The sequence below is a fragment of the Lagenorhynchus albirostris genome, chromosome 1 (genome assembly GCF_949774975.1).
Source record: "Lagenorhynchus albirostris chromosome 1, mLagAlb1.1, whole genome shotgun sequence".
NCBI classification, from domain to species: Eukaryota; Metazoa; Chordata; class Mammalia; order Artiodactyla; family Delphinidae; genus Lagenorhynchus; species Lagenorhynchus albirostris.
The window spans coordinates 161781272-161802422 of NC_083095.1; the positions used below are offsets into that span (position 1 = coordinate 161781272).

The following is a 21151-nucleotide window of genomic DNA, read 5'->3' on the forward strand; positions in this document are numbered from 1 at the left end:
CCCAGGTTAATTTTGCATATTTCCACCCCCCACAGACCTGGAATAAGCCATTTTTCCATGGAGTTCTGGTTCCTTTTAAGTAGAAAATGGTATTTAGAGACCATAATCTGGACATTAGGTAAGTTGCTAGTAAGTTGGCCATTTGGTCACCGTTTTTAGGACTTTTCAGTGAATGGAGTGAGAAAATATGTTCCATTTTGTTTTTGTTTAAGATAAAACACCTCAGGAGTTTTTACAGAGACTTACAGTTCCATTTTAGGACTATAGGGTTTTTACTTAATTTCTTCTCTCTTATATTTGTATCCCCTCGCTCCTTCACTGAGAATCTGGGTTCTCAAGAATGCCAGAAATAAAAATTAGATTATCCACCTGTATCGTTCATTTGCTTTATCCCACATTACCCCCATAGAAGTCTCAGAATAGCACTGCCAATGCTACCGTCAACAATGTAATCCCTACAAAAAGTTTTATGATTTTATTTTTAGTTCTTTTTGGCCTTGGATATACCTACTTACAGTCAAATTAATATGTCTTAAAGTTACTTGGAATAATTCTTCTCTATGTGGTTACTGTCAGCTGAAAACACAGATTTTTTTCAGTTGTGTTATTTTATTTTTTTATTTTTAGGAATCATACTTTTTAAATCTAATTTTGTTTTAGAATTTTGTAAATTATTTGCTTGATTCCCAATTCAAATGGATACAGAGAAGCTTAGCTCCTATCCCTTGCCCCTGTACCTTATTCTCTCCCACCTTTTATTTTTTCAACTCTTCACAAGTTTCATCCCAACTTGTACAGGGGCCACGCTAATCCTTCCCATATCGTCAGTTTTACTACATGTGCTGCACAGAGCACACACAGAGGATTTTTTTTTTTTGAGGAGTAACTGTAATTATAACTCACATGTAATATCTGATACGGTTCCTGTATATGGAGGCTGCTTAATAAAGGCAGCTATAATCTTAGTTTTTGTTTTTTTAAATACATTTATTTTATTTATTTTTCGCTGCCTTGGGTCTTCGTTGCTGCGTGCAGGCTTTCTCTAGTTTCGGCGAGCGGGGGCTACTCTTCGTTGTGGTGCGCGGGCTTCTCAGTGCGGTGGCTTCTCTTGTTGTGGAGCACGGGCTCGAGGCACGCAGGCTCAGTAGTTGTGGCGCACGGGCCTAGCTGCTCAGCGGCACGTGGGATCTTCCCGGGCCAGGGCTTGAACCCGTGTCCCCTGCATTGGCAGGCAGATTCTTAACCACTGCGCCACCAGGGAAGTCCCAATCTTAGTTTTATTTGAACTAGAAAAAAGCTTCCTCTTCCCTAGCTTTCGAGATTGGAATTGCAGGAGTTATTCTGGATGCAATACTATTTCACATCATTACATCCCACACCCAGCACACTGTCTGGCATGCTGCAGAGATTCAATCAACCTTTACTGAGGGAATGAATGAATGACTGCTCCTTATCCTACTGCTGCTACCAGCACGGATGTCAAATATGAAACGCCTAAGTTCACAGCATTATAATCTTTCATGGGAATGGTGTGTTGAGGATTAGGTTTTTATAGAGAGCATAGTTGTATTAAATGTATGTATTTAATATATCACAGCTCTATTCAATACACGTGTATTTTCATGTAGCAGAAACCTAATTCAAAGGCAAATTTTTGAGTCAAAAATCTTGCCTTTTTTTAATGAGAAAGGAAAAATTTCTCAACCATTTTAAACTTTGCAGAATTAAAAACTTGTCAGTGTTACATCCCGGAGGGAAGAGGTTAAGAGGATACACTCAAAGGGACTGGGAGTTCTGTCCTTGTTGGTGGTCTGCCACATGGAAAAAGTTGAGAATTGAAAGCAGAGAAGCCAGTGTCCAAAAACAGAGAACAATCTGATTCTCCAACCAAGCCTTTGGGCTAACAGTGTTTGGAAGAAAGAACATATTTCCCCACAGCTGCAGGTAGAGAGTAAAAAACAGAAATGAATATACACACACATGCACACAAGAAAGAAATCAGGATAGACTCTTTGCTATAACCGAGGATAAATAACATTTTTGAAGCATTTATTCCATTCCTTAAAGAAAACTCAGAAATAAAGGTATAGTTAGAATTTCTCCAAGTCTTGTCACTGCTGGAAGTCGGCCTTCTATCCAGTCGGTGTCCATGGGAGACACAGAGAAGTTACACAGGCTTGCTCTAGAATTGCTCTTATTCTAGTAGAAGAGATAAGACACCCACATAAATAATTACAAACCCAGATGAAGTCTTGGGGCCCTAAGCAAGGATGAGCTGCTCCTGTCCAAGGAACAGAAAGAAAGCGCTTTACCCTGAGGACTTCTCTCAAAGCTACCTGGAGGAGATGCTGTCTAAGCTGGGCACTGCAGGAAACACAGACACTCAGTGAGGAGCCTGGTCGGCCAAGGGCCTGGCACAGGCAAAGGCTGGAAAGGACCTGCGGTCCATTTTGGCCAGAGCACTGGGCGCACAAAAAGAAATGGGGGATAAGGGACCAAGCTATGTAGGGACTTGAATCCTGGTCAGGAATGAGCTATTTCAGAGAAGGAAACCAATGGGACCCACTTAAGGTTTTTGACAAGGGATGTAACCTTCAACAAGCAAACGTTCATCGTGCGTCTACTACGTGCCAGGCCATGAAGTAAGATCTGAGCTTATGGTGATGAAAAGACACAGTCCCTACCCCGAAGAGGCTCAGAGCCCAGTCGAGAGCCAGAGGAGGAAATAATCCCTGTGCTGGGAGCACAAGAGGGGGAATTAACGTCAGAACCTCGAAGGAGAGGTTAAAGTCCTCTTTAAGGACGTGGTAACATCCTTAATGAGTTAGATCCAGTTCGGGGAACGGAGGTGTCTGTTATGTTATGTACTTTAATTTCCACATAACTCAAATGTATTCCTGAAAGCAGCCACGTATTACAAACTTCTAGAAGTGGAAACCTGTCCAAAACGATCGTGCATTTGTGCATGTGCAGAATGACGAATATAACTGAAACGGTTTCTGGGAAGAGGCAATATTAAAAGCCATCCGTCACTGCCCTGGGCTATCACTGCCAACCCTGGGGACATGGGGCTCATCGAAATGCTCCAAACCTCAGATCCTGGATCATGTTTTCTTGAAATAGTTCATGATGCAGCATCTCCACGGGATTTGCTGTTTGGATAAATAAGCCACCCAGACCACCACTGGAAATTCAAACTGACCAGGCGCACTGCACTCTCTCTTTACACCCACTCCTCTCTCCTCACTCCCTCCTACCACCCAGGAAGGTTAGTGATAGCCTACTTGAGAGGCAGAAAATGCTACAAGAAGAAAGGTCCCAGGATGCTAAAGAAAGGAAGCAAGCAAGCAGACCTCATCTCACCTGGGTGGGCAGCAAAGGTGAGGATGTTATCAGGGGACTTCCTTGAGGAAGTAATAGTTGAGCTGAAGGATGAACAAGGGTTCCACAGAGATGCCAGGTGAGGGGAGGGAGAGGTGAGGGGAGGGAGCGGGGGGATAAGAAGCAGAGGAGGATGTTCCAAGCAACTGGGACAATTTGTGCAAAGACAGCAGATGGAGAAGACCCAAGTGAATGGACACATGAAAGCTTCATTAATAAAACCAGACCTGGAAATTCACTGGAAGGCAATGCCGAGAGAATGTCCAAATGGGACATCCCTAACACCTACACCCTTGTCCCCCACTTGCCCTTGGAATGTCCCACCAAGCACAGTAGCCAGCAGCACCTCGACCTCAGGGCCACTGATCTCCATCGGTAACTCCAGCCCAAGAGTGCACAGAAAAGTCCGGCCTGGAAAGTTGGGTGATCAACTGTTCCAGTTTGCCTGGATTATCTCAGTCCCAAGAAAACTAGGAGAGTTGGCCACCTACGAAAGTTGACACGAGACTCATATTACAAGTCTCATAAAAGGTAATCTAGAGAATAACACTATAGACACTTTCAAGGTACTTCTCCAACCGGGCTCAGGCATCCCCATGCCAGAACCATTTCCCTACCACCTGGAAGAGCCCTCGAGAATGCCTTCACTACCCAAAGTCCACACCGAAGGAAACACAGTGCGGAGTGAGGAAGCTTCAAACACGAGCAGACAAAAGCATCCACGGAACGACCCAAACCTCACAGAGCCTTAGCCCGTCAGGAGCCTCTTTGCAAGCAAGCCTGTACTTCTGTGATGTAGGCCAGAACCGGCCCAACAAAAAGAAACATTTCCAAACTCGAAATAAGCCAATCAAAACAGAATGCTTAAAATCCCTCACGATAGGGAAAAAAATTCCATTATTGCCTCGATATCCAGCCCTTCCAACTTCAGCTTGGAGAAAATCAGCGGTCTTCTCTTGCCTGACATGGCTCTGTCTCGGCCGGCCAGCAAATCAACTCACCTTTGCTTTGTAGCTCCCTCAATCTCTGTCGTCCTTGACAAGAGAAAGAAATAGCATGCTTCCAGTGAGTCCTCCACCTGCCATGTACTCCCCACCCTCATAGCAAGCCTGCAAGGCCAGCTTCCTGGCCCTAGCCCAGCATTGGCCCAAGATAGCAAGACACCACTAAAACCCACTCCCTCTGCTATGTCTGAAGAAGAGAGACCACAACAGAATGCAAGCCCTGGCATTCACTTAAGAGAAACACGCATTTCGCAGCAGAGCAGAGAGGGGGGCCCACTTGCTTTCTTTCATCCAAGGATTGAGGATGACACAGTAGAACGACTGGAAGTGACCTAGTCTCAAAGTGCTTGAAGACCTAGAACATCTCTGGGCAGGGACTGGTCAGATCTCAGAAAGAAGAGAAGTCTGGGCACAGCCAGCAAGGGCCCTGTCTCTCAACAATCCTGACTGCAGTGAGGGACGTGTAGGGGATGCTGCATTTGGGACCGTTTTGAACTTCACCAGCTTGTATCTACCATTTAACCCACCTGATGAAAGTGATTTAAAAAATGGCACAGTATCCCAAAACTGAGTCAAGAAAGACAGCGTTAGAAGAGGAAAATGTGTGCCTGTTTCAGAGGCTGGAACTGACTCTCCACCTCACAGACCTAATTCTTTTATGCTTGAGAACGAGCTGATGTGTGAAAAGCTCGAGGATAATGAAATTCAGACTCCACATGTGCCAAAGTCGATCAGAACAGCACGTACGGTCGCACGTGCAGTGTTCGTGTATTTGCAGCGCGCCTGAACTAGGAATCGAGTGCAAGTCATTCCAATCCGTGTGTTCCTGTCTTCTCCTAACAGACCATGAGCTCGCCTCATTAGATAGCTAAATCTTTGGAATACTGAAGGAGCGTAACTACATTCGACCAACATTACTCACTAACAAAGGAATGAGCTATTCAAACTCAAATGGCTCGCTGCTTAAAAACATTTTACACGTAAGCCAGAAACAACACAGAAAACTCTCCTCTGTGGAGAACGTGTGATCTAGATCCCCAGAGACAAGGACAGCACCCTATATGTCCGAGGGCGAAGACCATTTCCCTTCACTAGAAACTTCAGAAGTTGGTATATACTTCCCAAGTTAAAAACTATTACATAAATAACTTGGAAACATCAAGCGATATTTCTGAGGCCTGCCAACAGTTTAACCACAATGAAGCTCCCGGCCAAGATATTCATGAAAAGTTCAGAAGAAGTTACTTTGAGAAAGATGGACTCACAGCAAACAGATTTCTTGTCCTTATAAAGAATGCATAAATCAATAATTAAATAAGGAAGAGGAAAATTTGGTTTGTCATAATCGTTGAAGAAAAAAGACATTTAAAAGACGTCTAGAAAGAAGACTACACAAAGGCTTCATTATTAATATATTATTGTTACGACTCGTATTAAAAATTCATTCAAACATTGCTCTCATACTTTTCCTACCCGCAGATTAGATGTAAAAATGTCTTAACTGAGCTTCAGGGCAAAGAACAGGCACTTGGCTTTGCTACTGCCTGGCTGTGTGATCTTGGGTAAGACACTGTTCCTCTCTGGGGCTCAGATTCCTCACCTGAAAAAACAGAGTCCCTAAACTTCCTTCCAACTCTGTCATGCTACAATTCCAGATGCCTGTCAGGGCTGGGCCACACATCCAGCCCTCTACCTCCCTGGCGATGGAAACGGTAAAGAAAATACAAATTGGAGAGGCGTTCTGAAATGAGAAATCATACAAGTAGGCAGTTGATGGCATCCAGGGGAGGAAAGCAAAGAGTCAACTATGACTCCATTGATGACGTCGTAAGGCCTTAGAATGCTGACAAACACAGAATTTTACACACATAGCATTTTACAGATGTAGAATGATTCACACCAAACCCTGGATTTGACACCAGGAAAGGAAGTGAAATTCTTGAAAAGGATGCCCATCTACGGTGAGGGGGGGGTGTGGAAGTAGGAGATACTGGAAGTCAGATTTTAAGAGCTAAAAGGAGGAGGAGGGGACTTCCCTGGTGGCACAGTGGTTAAGAATCCACCTGCCAATGCAGGGGACACGGGTTCGAGCCCTGGTCCGGGAAGATCCCACATGCCGCGGAGCAACTAAGCCCGTGCGCCACAACTACTGAACCTGCGTGCCACAACTACTGAATCCCGCGTGCCTAGAGCCTGTGCTCCGCAACAAGAGAAGCCACCGCAATGAGAAGCCCACACACCGCAACGAGGAGTAGACCCTGCTCGCCGCAACCAGAGAAAGCCCGCACGCAGCAACAAAGACCCAACATGGCCAATAATAAAATAATTTTTTTTAAAAAAAAAAGGAGGAGGAGGAAGCTGCAAGAGACAATAAGAATTTGGAAATCAAGGTCGCTGAAAGCAACGGTAGATCAGAGTATAGCTAACAGCAATGTTAACTTGAAAAAACATCTTGAATCCACTTAAACGTGGGCAGAAAGAGACGAAACAACTGCCAGATCAGCCAGGGGCTCCTTACCTGGAGTTACAGGGGAGACAGAAGGTAACAGGGGAGAAAGGATGATAGGTATAGACAGTATAAAAGGACCTCTGCGACATGAAATCAAGGTGGTTCTCTTCCAAATGTCTGCAAGCTTATGTTAGAATTTACCCTAGGTTAGTTTTAGGAAAGTCAGAACCCACCACTAACTGAACACCCAGCCTTATCCCACATGCCTGGAATTCAAGTTAACGCTTTGGGTGTCTTTTGCTTTTGTTTTTCAGCCTTTTGGTGCTTTGTAGCCTAAGGTGGCAAGGTAGACATTATATCAACATGTGCATACGAAAAGACAATCCTTGGACCATAGGAAAATGCACACGGGCATGAATTTCTAAGTGTGCTTAACCCCCTTTCTCCCACCACGGCTGCCCACAAGGAGGAAGCACATTATAGCCAATCCACAAAATCTGGGAAGACGTACCTTCCACATTTCCCTGCACCTAACAAACGCTAAAAAATAAGACACAAAAAGAAAAGAATATTTGTGCAAAACAAAGAGTTCCCCTAACTTTAAAAAGAAAAAAAAAAAGACTTTCAATGGAGAAACACGAATCCTGGGACAGACTTTTAAGTCAGTCCCATGACAACTCAGGAAGCCCCACGTCTAAAGCTTCAGTGAGTTAAAGGGCAGGATGGGAAGACTCACCATCCTCTTTCCCAGAAAGAGACTTCGGCAGACGCTGAGCAGCTCTCAGTTCTGCCTCATCAGCGATGGAGAAAGAACAAACCGCAGAATTCAAGACTCCACTTCCTAGAACCGGCCAACATTCAGCTGCTTGCCTGTGAACAGGTCCTCTGGGGGACAAAACTCTAAAACCACCATGAGGAATGACCAAAGAATCTACCCCAGAGGCTGGCTGCCTAACAAGGCTTTCCACCACAAGCCTCTTAGCAAGTCATCCCAAACTAACACATTTTAACTACCTTGTACCACGGATGCAACCGAATGTCAGAATGCTTTCATTCCAAGGATTCTGCTCACTACATGGGAAGTCGGTGCCGTTTTCATCTCCGCTACCATGTTTCACCCAGACCTTGAAAACAATGTCATTCCTACTGTGATAATAATTCCCCCTATAAATGCTATCAGAATGGTTAATTCCAAATTCCCGAAGGAGTTAAGAATGAGCTGATGAAGCAACCCATGAATATGAAATCATTCCCTTGGATGTCCTAAGGTCTCCAAAGCCCTATTCGCTATAACAGTGGAATCGGGATTTTTGGGAAAAGAGATAATTTTCTAGGCGATTCTTCTGAGAGAAGCAACTGGATGTATCTCAGAGTGGGGGAGTCTGAGGTGTGGAGTCTAAGTTTTAGTTTTTTTCACATGACCATCCGGGTGCCCTTGAGTAAGTCATTTGCACGTTCAGAGGCTCTGTTTTCTTGACTTGTAAAATGAGGCATTTGAGCCACAAAGTCTCCACCAGTTGTAAAATTCTATGATTCTCTAAGTAACAGTTTACTGCATCGCTGGCAAGCCTGCCTCGATAATGAGAACGATCCAATTAACACTCTGCAATGTGGAATAATCATTTTGTAATTCCGAAAAATAGACTATTTGGGGGGGAAGGAGTTCGGATCATGAAATACGGTCGCTCTGTTTTTCAAGACAAATGAGGCATCTGCGGTCCAAAGATGTTGGATAACTTCGTTAAATTACAAGCTAATCAGTGGCAGAAGCAAGACGAAGGCTGTCTGACTAGTCCTGCATGCACCGAACCGCACTGCTACCCAGTTGGCTTCAGAACGGCTTTCTTCACGAGAAGCCGTCTCAGCCCCCTGTATAACCCACAGTGTGCCTTTTTTTGTGACTCATTAAACACAACCTACATCACAGCTGTGCTTTGCTGGCCTCAGGGTTATTAGTTTTCCAGACACCTACTCCAGGGGACATTTGAAGAGTGACCTGAAGGTCTTCATGAAAATACACCAGAATAAAATACTTTAAAAAGTCCTACAGGCTGTATAAAAAAATAAATAAAATTTTAAAATCTAAAAAAAAAAGGATTTACTCTGTAACACAGGGAACAACATTCAATATTTTGTAATAACATATAGTGGAAAATAACCTGAAAAAAATAATAGATATATACACCTGAATCACTTTACTGTACACCTAAAACTAACACAATATTGTAAATCAACTATACTTCAATAAAAATGTTCTTAAATTAAAAAAAAAAAAAGTCCTACAGGGGTCGTCGAAGAGAGCAAACACACCATCTGCTCGCTTCCCATTTTACCAAATGAGTATCTGACAGGCAGGAAGTTCCTAGTGAACCCAGTTTTGACCCAACAACTTCAGTAACCAGACAGCAGCGCCTGCAGCATAAGCCCTTTGTCTCTCTGATTTCAGGCCGTCGGGACAGCAGGACAGTGCCCCTGGCACGTACCCGTAAACTCCACAGGTAGGTGTACTTAAGCGACATGACAGCACAGACACTGACTGCCCTGGGTGGCAACTCACACAGACCTAGACCTATTTCTGACCATGGAATGCCAGCAGCTGCTGGGATGGAACAAAGGCTACTCTGGAACACCGCCTCCACCACACCCCAGGTACGGAATCTTTGGAGGGGCTGCCCTGAAAACCTTAGAGGGACAACTTGGGAACTTCTGTGCAAGAGCAACGCTGCATGCCACCCAATACGCTGCGATCTGTTCCAATATGAGGCAGTTCGTTCCAAAGAGCGCAACAGACAGACATTAAGCCCTAAATTATGTTGCATCCAGGAACTTGGTTGAACCCTTCAGACATCATGGTGTGTGAAAGAAGCCAAACACAAATGAGTATGTGCTGTATGATTCCATTTATATAAAAAATAAAAGTAAAAACCAAAACGAATCTATAAGAGTGATAGAAGTCAGGATGGTGGTTACTTCTTGGGTGAGGGATATTGACCAGAAGGGGTCCAACGAGCTTCCTAGGGTGCTGGGAATGTTTAATTGCTGGATCTGGGTGGTGGTCACAGAGGTGTAAAGTTATTTAAAAACTTACCAAGTTCTACACTTCAGATATGGGTGTACTTTACCTATATGCTTGTTACACTCAGCCATAAAAAGAAATGAAATTGAGCTATTTGTAATGAGGTGGATGGACCTGGAGTCTGTCATACAGAGTGAAGTAAGTCAGAAAGAGCAAAACAAATACCGTATGCTAACACATATATATGGAATTTAAGAAAAAAAAATGTCATGAAGAACCTAGGGTAAGACAGGAATAAAGACACAGACCTACTAGAGAATGGACTTGAGGATATGGGGAGGGGGAAGGGTAAGCTGTGACAAAGTGAGAGAGAGGCATGGACATATATATATACACTACCAAAAGTAAGGTAGATAGCTGGTGGGAAGCAGCTGCATAGTGCAGGGAGATCAGCTCGGTGCTTTGTGATCGCCTGGAGGGGTGGGATAGGGAGGGTGGGAGGGAGGGAGACGCAAGAGGGAAGAGATATGGGAACATATGTATATGTATAACTGATTCACTTTGTTATAAAGCAGAAACTAACACACCATTGTAAAACAATTATACTCTAATAAAGAGGTAAAAAAAGAGTTTATAGAAAAAAAATTAAACATATTGTGTGAGGTCCTTTGACATTAATGGAGAATATGCTTCTTCCTTTTCTTTAGCATAAGAATATCTGAGATTCTCTGAATTGAGTCTTTGCAAATAATATTACTAGCAATAACAATAGCTAGATTAAGGGCTTATATGCTCCAGAAACTGTGCAAGGAGACATATGAATTATCTTCTTTAATCCTTAAAACATTTCCGTGAGGTTGACACCATCATATATTTCACAGATGACAAAACTTAGGCACAGAGAAGTGAAGTAACTTGTCCGAAGTCACACAGCAAATAAAACATCAGAAATGGAGTTCAAATCCAAAGCAGTCTGACTCCTGAGTCAGGATAGGGGGAGTTTTCAAACTGAGTCATATCTGATCTAACTTTTCCCCTGAGCCTAAGAAGCTCCCTGATATTACAGTGCAGTCTGCACATTCAGTATTAAGAGAAGAGAATCAAGGCTTGGGCTGATGGGTTAACAGTCTCTAGATGATTACATTCTTGAGATTCATTCAACAGATACACCTAGTTTGGTACAAAGGCCTATTTTCTTTGCCTTTAGTAGCAGAGGGTAGGTGCTATTATTGGCTTGTTATAGTTTGACCTTGTCCCTTTCCCTTAAAAGAAATACACAGTGGGGGCAACACAGAATGTTTTCATATGCTATTCACTGGGGCTCTCTAGAACACTGTGTCCCAGGACAAAATTTCCAAGGCGTGCCACACACTTTTAAGATCTGCTTTAGGCCTTTTGGAAAGGCTAAAGGGGCTTACTTTCCTCTTTTGCTAGCTTTTATATTGTTATTATATTAAATATCATTTATCTGCAGAACCTGGAGGAGGCATCAACCACTCTTTAATTAAAAAACACAGAGCTCGTAATTTTCCAGACACTCTCTCCTATCCTTTACTGCCTCCTCAGTTAGTTTCTCTGATGCTCTCATATGAAAACCTGTTAGAGCATTAATTTCTTGATTAAAAGGAGCCATAAATCATAGGCCCTCTAAAAATCCATCGGGGAGAAGGTCCAAAAGCAATGTGATGGTTTAGGCCCTCTTAGCAACCAGGCCCAAATGCCTGTCCAAAGGATTAACTGGGGTCTATAACATGAATATCGAATCATCTTCCACCTCACCCCTGCTCCCTGTAGTAACTATTTGTGGACTTGCTATTCGGGGAACTTAAATGATTGATGTTGACAATTTTTTTTTTTTTGCGGTACGCGGGCCTCTCACTGTTGTGGCCTCTCCCGTCGCGGAGCACAGGCTCCGGACGCGCAGGCTCAGCGGCCATGGCTCACGGGCCCAGCCGCTCCACGGCTTGTGGGATCTTCCTGGACCGGGGCACGAACCCGTGTCCCCTGCATCGGCAGGCAGACTCTCAACCACTGCGCCACCAGGGAAGCCCTGATGTTGACAATTTTGATTAAAAAAAAAAAACTGGTCTCATCCCACCCCTGCCCCTGACTACCTGGACAGCGTCCTGCTCACAGCTGGGTGCACTGGTTCACAGCCTGCACCTCACCCCAATCCCAGCTCCAGAGCTCAATGTACCAAGCACAGGTCACGCAGTAGAAGCTGAGGATAAATCAATGGTGCCTCCCCCTGAGTAGGGGGATACAGAGCACCCTGCAATAGATGTCTCTACTCGCCCTCCATGCTCTATCCTTCATCAACCAGTTACGCTGCCTGAGACTTTAATCCTCCTCCCAGCCTCATCTGCGCTCTGCCCACCTCCAAGCCAGCCCCAGAGCCGCGTACCACTCCCTGCCGTCACATCTTACATCTACCCATGGCGGCAGACTGACCTGCCCAGAGCTCCTCCTTCCAAGCAATATCTTTCACCCCCTAACTAGGCCCTGCGCAACTCAAGCCAGAACTCACCAGCCTTGACCACACAGATCAGGACAGCACAGCAGACCTCGGTCCCTGGGCCATCTTCCTCCACCCCGTCATGTCCCGTGAGAAGACACGCTCGCCCCATACCTCACCCACACTTGGCCCCTTAGGTGCCAAGGTCTACCAAGATCTTTCAACGTCACTCATCATCCTAAATCCTAGCCCAGTTTGCACCACTGCCTCAGAAGTTCAGGCCCTATCAGCTAGAAACCTCTGCCTTTGGCAAAATTCTCTGTTTCAAACGAGTTGTGAGTGATTTCAAAGACATATGTAATCTTCCACGCTGTCAGGGCATCCATGTAAGTTGAGAACGGAGCGTCATAGTCCCGAGTGTGCGGTTTCTGTATCTCAGCCAACCATGGCCTCACTCTCCAGTTGGGTTTCGTGCAGTGACTTAAATACACACGCATGTGCACACACACGCGCCCTCACACAGAGGCACGCCTATGTTTTCCCTTTCTGGAAAATGGGCTTGGAAAAGAAAAGTTTTGGTGCTGGTAAAAGAAAAAAAGTAAGAGCTAAGAGGGCAAAGAAAGTGGAGCTTAATCAGAATACAGAACTTTTGGATAACTTCAGAATTACATGATGAATTTGGCAATAGCTGAAATGAACGAATTTAAATATTTATATTAATATGGAAATATTTCTGATGAAAATAAGACAATGTGTCACTCAAGGCAATGCCCCAACCAGAACGAGAACCACACACTGTGCAGGAAGTTACATGCAAGCGTGAGCAGCCCAGCGTCTTGGGGTCCTTCCTGGTGTAATGGGTCTATTATATAAGTGGTGCCAAGGAGGAAATATAATTATTTTGAAGTTATTTTTGAGAAACTGTTTCCTGCCCATTGGCAAATGGCAAAGACAAAAATAGGCTCTTTAATGAAGTTCTTACCTGGTCGTCATAGCGATACGTGAGGAACTGCTCCCCTGTTGTATCTTCCAGAAAACTTCCCTGAGGGGAGAGTGCAAACTCAGGAAGGAAATAGGCCCCAGGAGACTTCTCTGCTGTGGTCTGAAAGGCAAGATCACTTGGTTACAAATAAGGCCCCAGTAAGGACTCCCAACAGGCAGTCTCTGAAAAGGGTGAGTCCAAGAGAATCCACCCACCAAAAGGCTGTACCAAGAAAAGGGAAGTGCTTATTTACAATAGCCTAGACGTGGAAACAACCTAAATTTCCCTCGACAGACGAATGGATAAAGAAGACATGGTACATACACACAATGGAATATTACTCAGCCATAAAAAAGAATGGAATAATGCCGTTTGCATTATTTCAAATGGCATTAGACCTAGTGATTATCATACTAAGTGAAGTAAGTCAAACAGAGAAACACAAATACCATATGATATCACTTATACGTGGAATCTAAAATACAACACAAATGAACCTATCTGTGAAACAGAAACAGACTCAAAAGACATAGAGAACAGACTTGTGGTTGCCAAGGGGGAGGGGAGTGGGGGAAGGATGGATTGGGAGTTTGGGATTAGCAGATGCAAACTAGTATATATAGGATGGATTAACAACAAGGTCCTACTGTATAGCACAGAGAACTGTATTCAATATCCTGTGATACATCATAATGGAAAAGAATATAAAAAAGAATGTATATATATGTGCATATATACACATGTATATACAGATATGTGCATATATATACACATGTATATACAGATATGTGTATATATACACATATATATCTGTATATATATGTATAACTGAGTCACTTTGCTGCACAGCAGAAATTAACACAACATTGTAAATCAACTCTACTTCAGTAATTTTTTTTTTTTAAAAAGGGAAGTGGCCTCTCTTGGCAAAGGCCACGTGAGACACACCAGGTATCTGTGTTGAGGGGCTGTTAGACCAGGATAGCACCCTGGGCCACCTCAAATCAGCTCACACAGTATTTACTCCCTGACACCTGTTTCTTCCTCCTGCCCACAACCTTCCAGCAATGCAGCCACAGTGACGTTGACTTGCTTAAGTTCCGTTGTTACAAATCCATTGTTTCTAGGACGTGCTTTCTTTCTCTTTCCTTTTCTTTCTTTCTTTCTGTTTTTGATTGTTGGGTGAAAGAGTGAGAAACAAACTTATTTTTTCCATACTATAACAGAAGTGCATGTTCCTTGCAGAAACTTTAGAAAATTCAGATGAGTGCAAAAGAAAATAAAAACCGCCCATAAATACTCCAACCTATAATAACCACTTTTAATTGTTTTGATGTATTTCCTTTGAGACTTTTTTCTCATAATGTTTTGTATGTTTATATAAAAAAATCCAAGATTAAATAAACATGGAGTTTGCAGAAAGACTCCATTGGATTCAGGGAGAGCTCATGCCCTGGCATCTGAATCGGTAGACGTAAGCCCCATTTGTTGGGGTCAAGGGGAGACAGGAAGGACACCATCTGTTGGAGAATATGGCTTGGATACAATGGCCCAATGGACTTGCTACCAACGCTTGCCACGTCCCCATCCAAGGGAAGTTGGAGCACGTAGAAGGCTTCTCCGGATCACTGCCTTGATGGGTTCAAGGAGGGACGAGATAAAGGAGATGGAACCCCCAGTGCTTAGCCCCACGTAATCAAAAACACCGGTCCGTGACTCTGCCCCCAACAGGGTACCTCACTCCCCCTGCTCCAGAAGGAGTGAGCAAGAAACAGAGTGAGAAGCCATGGGTGTAACTCCGAGGAAATCATTTTCTGCAAACAGGAGGAGTGGGGAATACAAGTACCCCTCTAACACCTCTGTTCCACCAAGGGTCACAATTCCAAACTGCAGCAGGAACCGTGGTTAAAGCAAAAACAGCCATTTGAATGCTACACGTTAAAAAAAAGAAATCAAGATGTGATAGCTTTGTTAAGGCACTTCGAACAGATAAGTCTGTGTTTTGGTTAGCCCTACCCTGTTCAAAGAATTTCAAGATTTTCTCATTAAATTTCATTCACATGAGGGGCTCAGCACCAAACGAGAGACAGGAACCTTCCCAGAGCCCTGCAGCCCCAGATCTCCTTTGCCCTCCTTCTGAATGGCTTGCTTGAGGCCCAGTGACTCCTACCTGAGTGCGGGAAATTGGAAAAATGCCTGTGGATGTCCTACCTGCTACACTGTGAAGCCACCCTTGACACGGGGTCTGTCACCCCAGTGTTCAGACCACCACCGGGTGTTCTGTGGAGGTTTTCTCTGTTATGTCACCTTTCTGTGGGGAGGCTCTTCTCTGAAAGTTAGCATGGTCGCCCGGAGGTCCACAGCAAAGCCACGGTGTCAAGAGCCTGGAAAGGAGGTCTGATCAGGCCCAGGCAAGGGCACAGAATACATCTATCAGACCTGGCCAGCCAGCTCTCTAAGTGCTGGAGATTATTCCTAAGTGACCTTGGGAGGAAAAGGAAGGGGAGCTCATGCCACAGCCTCCACAGAGACAACCGGACTCTCACACGCTTTAGCAGGTTCTATGGGGCTCTGCATGAAATATCAGAAAAAGCAAAAAGCTTCCTGGTAGTAAAGCTTTCCAGTCCTCAGTATTCATTAGGGTGGGAAAAAAACAGCAGACACTTACGACTTGATTATAACTATAGCTGATTACCTTCCATTTTGTGAGCCACTGTTCCAAACTTTACATTGTATTTATCAGGGTTTAAAAAGGTGAGGCGGGAATAAAAACTTCCACGTGAAAATAAGAGGTGAATTTGATGGTAAAATGTATGTCTCTGTATGTTTCCTAGGAAGTTTGAGTATGTGTAGAAGTATCATTCTTCTCACCAAGGATAAAAACACATCTAGGTAAACCTCAGGGCCCAATTTTATATAACTGCTGGTAAAGAATGGATTCTATCTTAATGTAATTCATGGACACTGATTACCAAAATGCTTAGTGAAGAATCGATAAAAGTTAGTTGTTGTTGTTGTTTGCCTCTATTGGCTTCAGAGATGGTAGAATCATAGTTTTAAAGGCCTGAAGAGGCCTTAGAAGTCATCCAGGTCAAACTCCTTTTTTTAGAAATGAGTAAACTAAGGCTCTGAAAGTGAAGAGACTTGCCAAACACCACAGAGCAGGAGCCAGGGCTGGAACATGTTAGTGGCCATGTGCAAAGACACAGTTAGATCGTTTTACCAAAGAGTGGGGGCTGGGAGCAGCCTAGGATCAACACCTGAAATCAGCTCCCCAAATACACAGGGCCTCCCAGTATGACGCTTATCTTTAGTTGACCATACAGTCAACACATATTTATTGAGCACCTACTACATGCCTGAAACTGTTCTAAGTGCTATGAATACAATGACATACAAGAAAGATAAGGTCCCTCTTTTCATGAAGGTTATACTCTAGTGGGAAGAGATACATAATAATATAAGCAAACAAATTTATAAACAAGAAAATTAAAGCTCTAAGTGCTATAAAAGAAATAAACAGGGGGATATGAGAATAAGGTTGGGAGAGGGTTGTTTAACTTTAGATAAGAAGATCAGGAAGGCATCCCTGAGAAGACAAGATTTAAGCTAATACCTAACAGGTAAGAAGGAACCAGTCACGCAAAGAGCCAAGGACGAGCATTCATGATGAAAAGAAGAGCAAGTACAAAAGCCCTAAGGGGGGAAGCAGGTCAGTGGGACTGCAGATCAGAAAGGAAGTCAGTGCGGCTGGATCCAGTGTGAACAAGGAAGAGAGTGCATGAAATGGAAATAAGAGAGAAAGGAGGAGCTGGGACATTCAAAGCCTTACAGGCCATGGCAAGGAGTTGAAGAACTATAGATTTCAGCTAATACTGACTGCTTTGTGGAGGATAGGTTAGGAGGATGCAAGATGGAATCATACAGGTCAATTAGAAGGCCGTGGCACTAATCCAGTTGAGAAGGGATGATTCCTTTGACTGGGAGGATGGCCGTGGTGAAGGGGAGAGGTAGATAGACTAGAAGTTACTGACGGGTGAGAAAAAGCAAGGCATCAAGGATGACTTCCGGGTTTGGGCTTGAGCAACAGGCTACAAAAGATTCAGTATGAGGGACTTTGCTGGTGGTCCAGTAGGTAAGACTCTGCGCTCCCAATGCAGGGGGCCCAGGTTCGATCTCTGGTGGCGGAACTAGATCCCACTTGCATGCTGCAACTAAGAGTCCGCATGCCACAACTAAAAGTCCGCATGCCGCAACTAAAGATCCCGCATGCTGCAACAAAGATCCAGCGCAGCTTAAATAAATAAATAAGAGATTTAAGTACTAAGAAGAAAAGTTCTTTAAGGAAAAAAACAAAGATTCAATGGGTGGGTTGCCCTGAGGCAGGAAAGGATCTGCTGGGGAGGGGCAGAGAGTTTGGGTCTATTTGGGTCACATGAAGTCTGAGATGTGTATGAGACATCCATCCATGTGGAAAGCTTGAGCTGGCTGTTCAATATGCAAGTCTGGAGCTCATAAGAGAGGTCTAAGGCTGAAGACAGAAATTTGGAAGACATTGTTTTCATTTCCTACACATATATATTTACAGCATCATACTGGAAAGGACCCTCCCTAGAGAATGAGTTTGGCGGACAAGAGGGCTTTGTCTGGAGCCCTCAATAATTTTAATATCTGAGGACTTCCGTGGTGGCACAGTGGTTAAGAATCCACCTGCCAGTGCAGGGGACACGGGTTTGATCCCTGGTCCAGGAAGATCCCACGTGCCGCGGAGCACCTAAACCCGTGCACCACAACTACTGAGGCTGTGTGCCACAACTACTGAAGCACACGTGCCCCAACTACTGAAGCCCGCGTGCCTAGAGCCCATGCTCCACAACAAGAGAAGCCACCACAATGAGAAGTCTGCACACCGCAACAAAGAGTAGCCCCCGCTCACCGCAACTAGAGAAAGCCCGTGCACAGCAACAAAGACCCAACACAGCCAAAATAAATAAATAAAATAAAAAATTAAAAAAATAAATAAGTCTAATATCTGAACGTGAGTAGAAGAGGAGGAGCAAGCAAAAGAGACTAAAAATGATGATCAATTAGAGTAGAATCAAGGAAAAAAAGATAAATATTGGGTCATGGAAGGATTCAGCATCAGAGTGACCAACGGTCTTGAATGCTGCTAAGAGACTGAGATGAGGCCACAGACGTGTCCATTGGATCTGACAGCAAGGAGGTCACTGTTGACCTTAACAAGAGTAGTTACGGTGATGCAGCAGGGACAACTGTCATGGTTTTGAGAGGTGAATGGGAGAAGAGGAAGTAGAGATCGTGATGAGAGACTCAGAAAGGGGCCATAGCTGGAGGGAAACGTAGAATCGCAGGTAGAATTTTTAAAGATAGGAGACACTGGAGCAGGTTTGTTTCCTTACAGGAATCATCCAGTAGCAAGAGAGAGAATGGAGAAGACAGAAGAGGTAAGTACAGGTGCAAAACCCCTGAGGAGGAAGAGGAATGGGATCCAAATTGACTGCGGAGGCTCTGGCTTTTGTCCAGATGAGGGCCCTTGGCCCACAAAAGCCTTCATCAGGCCATGCTCCCTAGCTGATTTGGAGCCTCCATCTCCCCTGCGCCTACTCCTTGGATACCCTTCTGCAAGGTCTCAGGGACTCCTGGTCCCAAGATCATCCGTTTGTCTCTATCACCCTCTCCGACCACCCCTCACCCACCCCGGCCCCGTTCAGCTTTCTCACCTCTGAGCTGGCTCTCTTTCCTGGGCTCTGCTGCAGCTGCCCTACTGCTGAAAGAAAGTGCAGCCACATTTCGTCCCAAATTGCTGCCTTCTGTGGCGAGGGGGGACTGTCCTAAGCCTCTGTAATCAGAGTATTTGTCTGTTGTGCTTCTTTTATTTTTTTTAATTCTCTTCGAACTACCAGAATTTTTTTTTTTTTTTTTGGCTGCGTTGGGTCTTCGTTGCTGCATGCGGGCTTTCTCTAGTTGAGGCGAGCGGGGGCTACTCTTCATTGCGGTGCGTGGGCTTCTCATTGCGGGGCTTCTCTTGTTGCAGAGCACGGGCTATAAGCTCACGGGCTTCAGTAGCTGTGGCACGTGGGCTCAGTAGTTGTGGCTCACGGGCTTAGTTGCTCCGCGGCATGTGGGATCTTCCCGGATCAGGGATCAAACCTTTGTCCCCTGCATTGGCAGGCAGATTCTTAACCACTGCGCCACCAGGGAAATCCCCAGAGTATTTTGTCTGTTGTGCTTCTATACTATTAACAGCAACTACAAACATTTCATAAGCTCCAATGAGCTTTTTTTTTTCTCTGCTTAAATTCGACTGGGTAAAATGATGTATGTTTGCCCTACATTTTGTTCATTGTGTTCCTATCCCAGGCTTCTGTCTCTCCCCCAAGGCATCTCAAGTGCAGCATTTTGGAGGAAGTTCCACAGGGCTGAGGACTGTCTCCATCATGTCTGCGTTCCCCAGGGGAGATGCCTGGTGTAAGGTCATGAGAGTGAAAGACTGCTGGCCTGCACTACCTGAGCTATGGACTAGGGGGCCTTCTTCCTCACCAACCCCCATTCTCCTGTGGGAGTTAAACGCTGCTAATCCCTGGGCTAGCCCAGATTCTCTCCAGGCTCACATCACACTCCGCGTTACTGATAAACTGATTTTACATTCACCTCTTTTTATCAAAATCCTTACTCCTGAGTCAATTTTTCAATCATTTGGGAGTCGAGACTACAGCCTGATGCCATCCAAGTCCTTTCCCTCTATAGTGGCGAGGGTGCACCACCATGCTTGTTGAAGAGCCGTCCTGTAGCATCCCATAATCATGAAAGCTCAGTGCTGGGAGGGACCGTCTCAGTCATTTAATCCAGCCTGTCCACCTCAGCAATCCTGCCAGATGCCCTGTAGCCTCTGCTTGAATTCCTTTAGTGACGGGGAGCTCACTCTCTTACAAGGCAAAAGGGCAAAAGAATCTAGGAAGTTCAGAGATACCAACCTAGTCTGAAGTGGCCCATTGCTCCCCAAGGGTGGAATGAGGTACCTTTCCTTTGTCATCCTCCCCGACGTCCTTCCCCTGCCTTTCCCTCTCCCTAGAGGGAATTGAATTCTAGAATCTGAACAGAGTGGAATTTGGGAAGAGACAAATATTTGAGTCACAGAGCTAAATAACTGGAAGAAATTTTAGAGACAGTCTAATCCCAACCCCTACTTTGGAGCAGGAATTTCTCCTGCAGCATCTTCCACAGTCATGCACATAGACTCAACAGAGGCCCTTTGAAGAGAAAGCTGGGAAGGAAGGAAACTCAAGTTTATTGAGCATCTACTGTGAGCTAGGATTTGTGAACACTGCCTCTATCTGTCCTCACCGCTAGGCTGTGAGGTATGTGTCACCAGCCTCTTTTCGCACAGGAAGAAACCAAGACACAGGACATCAGGACATTTAACTAGGGACACACAAAGTCCCAGCTGCTGAGTGAAAGTTCACCCCCATCCCAGTCCCCCAGCTCCCTCAGTGGAAAACAGTCTTGGCAAAACTGGACCTTCCTTGAAGGAGAAATGGCTAAGTTGACTCATGGCTTCAGAAAGCAAGCACCCTGGGCAGCAAAGAACACGCGCTGACATTCTCACCACATGGGGGTTGACTTCCTAAATGTCAGGGAGACTCGGTGTTAGGCGCCTCCGCACACAACAGGGTGACCGAAGACCAGGCCCCTTCAGCAGCAAGAGTTGACGGCAGGGTGGGGGGAGGGAGGCCGGATCAGGAAGTGTGCAATCTTCCCAGGGCGCAGATCCAGGGCCGAGAAGAGCAACTGCCAAAATGCATCATCCCACCAGCCACCGTCCACAGCTGCCGAATCACTGGGG

General features: G+C 44.9%; 1 protein-coding gene across 1 annotated transcript in view; it reads right to left on the reverse strand.

The window, feature by feature from the left end:
• Positions 1-21151, reverse strand: part of ADAMTSL3 (ADAMTS like 3) — a 373236-nt gene that overhangs the window by 300785 nt on the left and 51300 nt on the right. Inside the window, 1 exon segment of the mRNA XM_060157437.1 lies at positions 13288-13407. Within this exon segment, the coding sequence (XP_060013420.1) occupies positions 13288-13407 (120 nt within the window).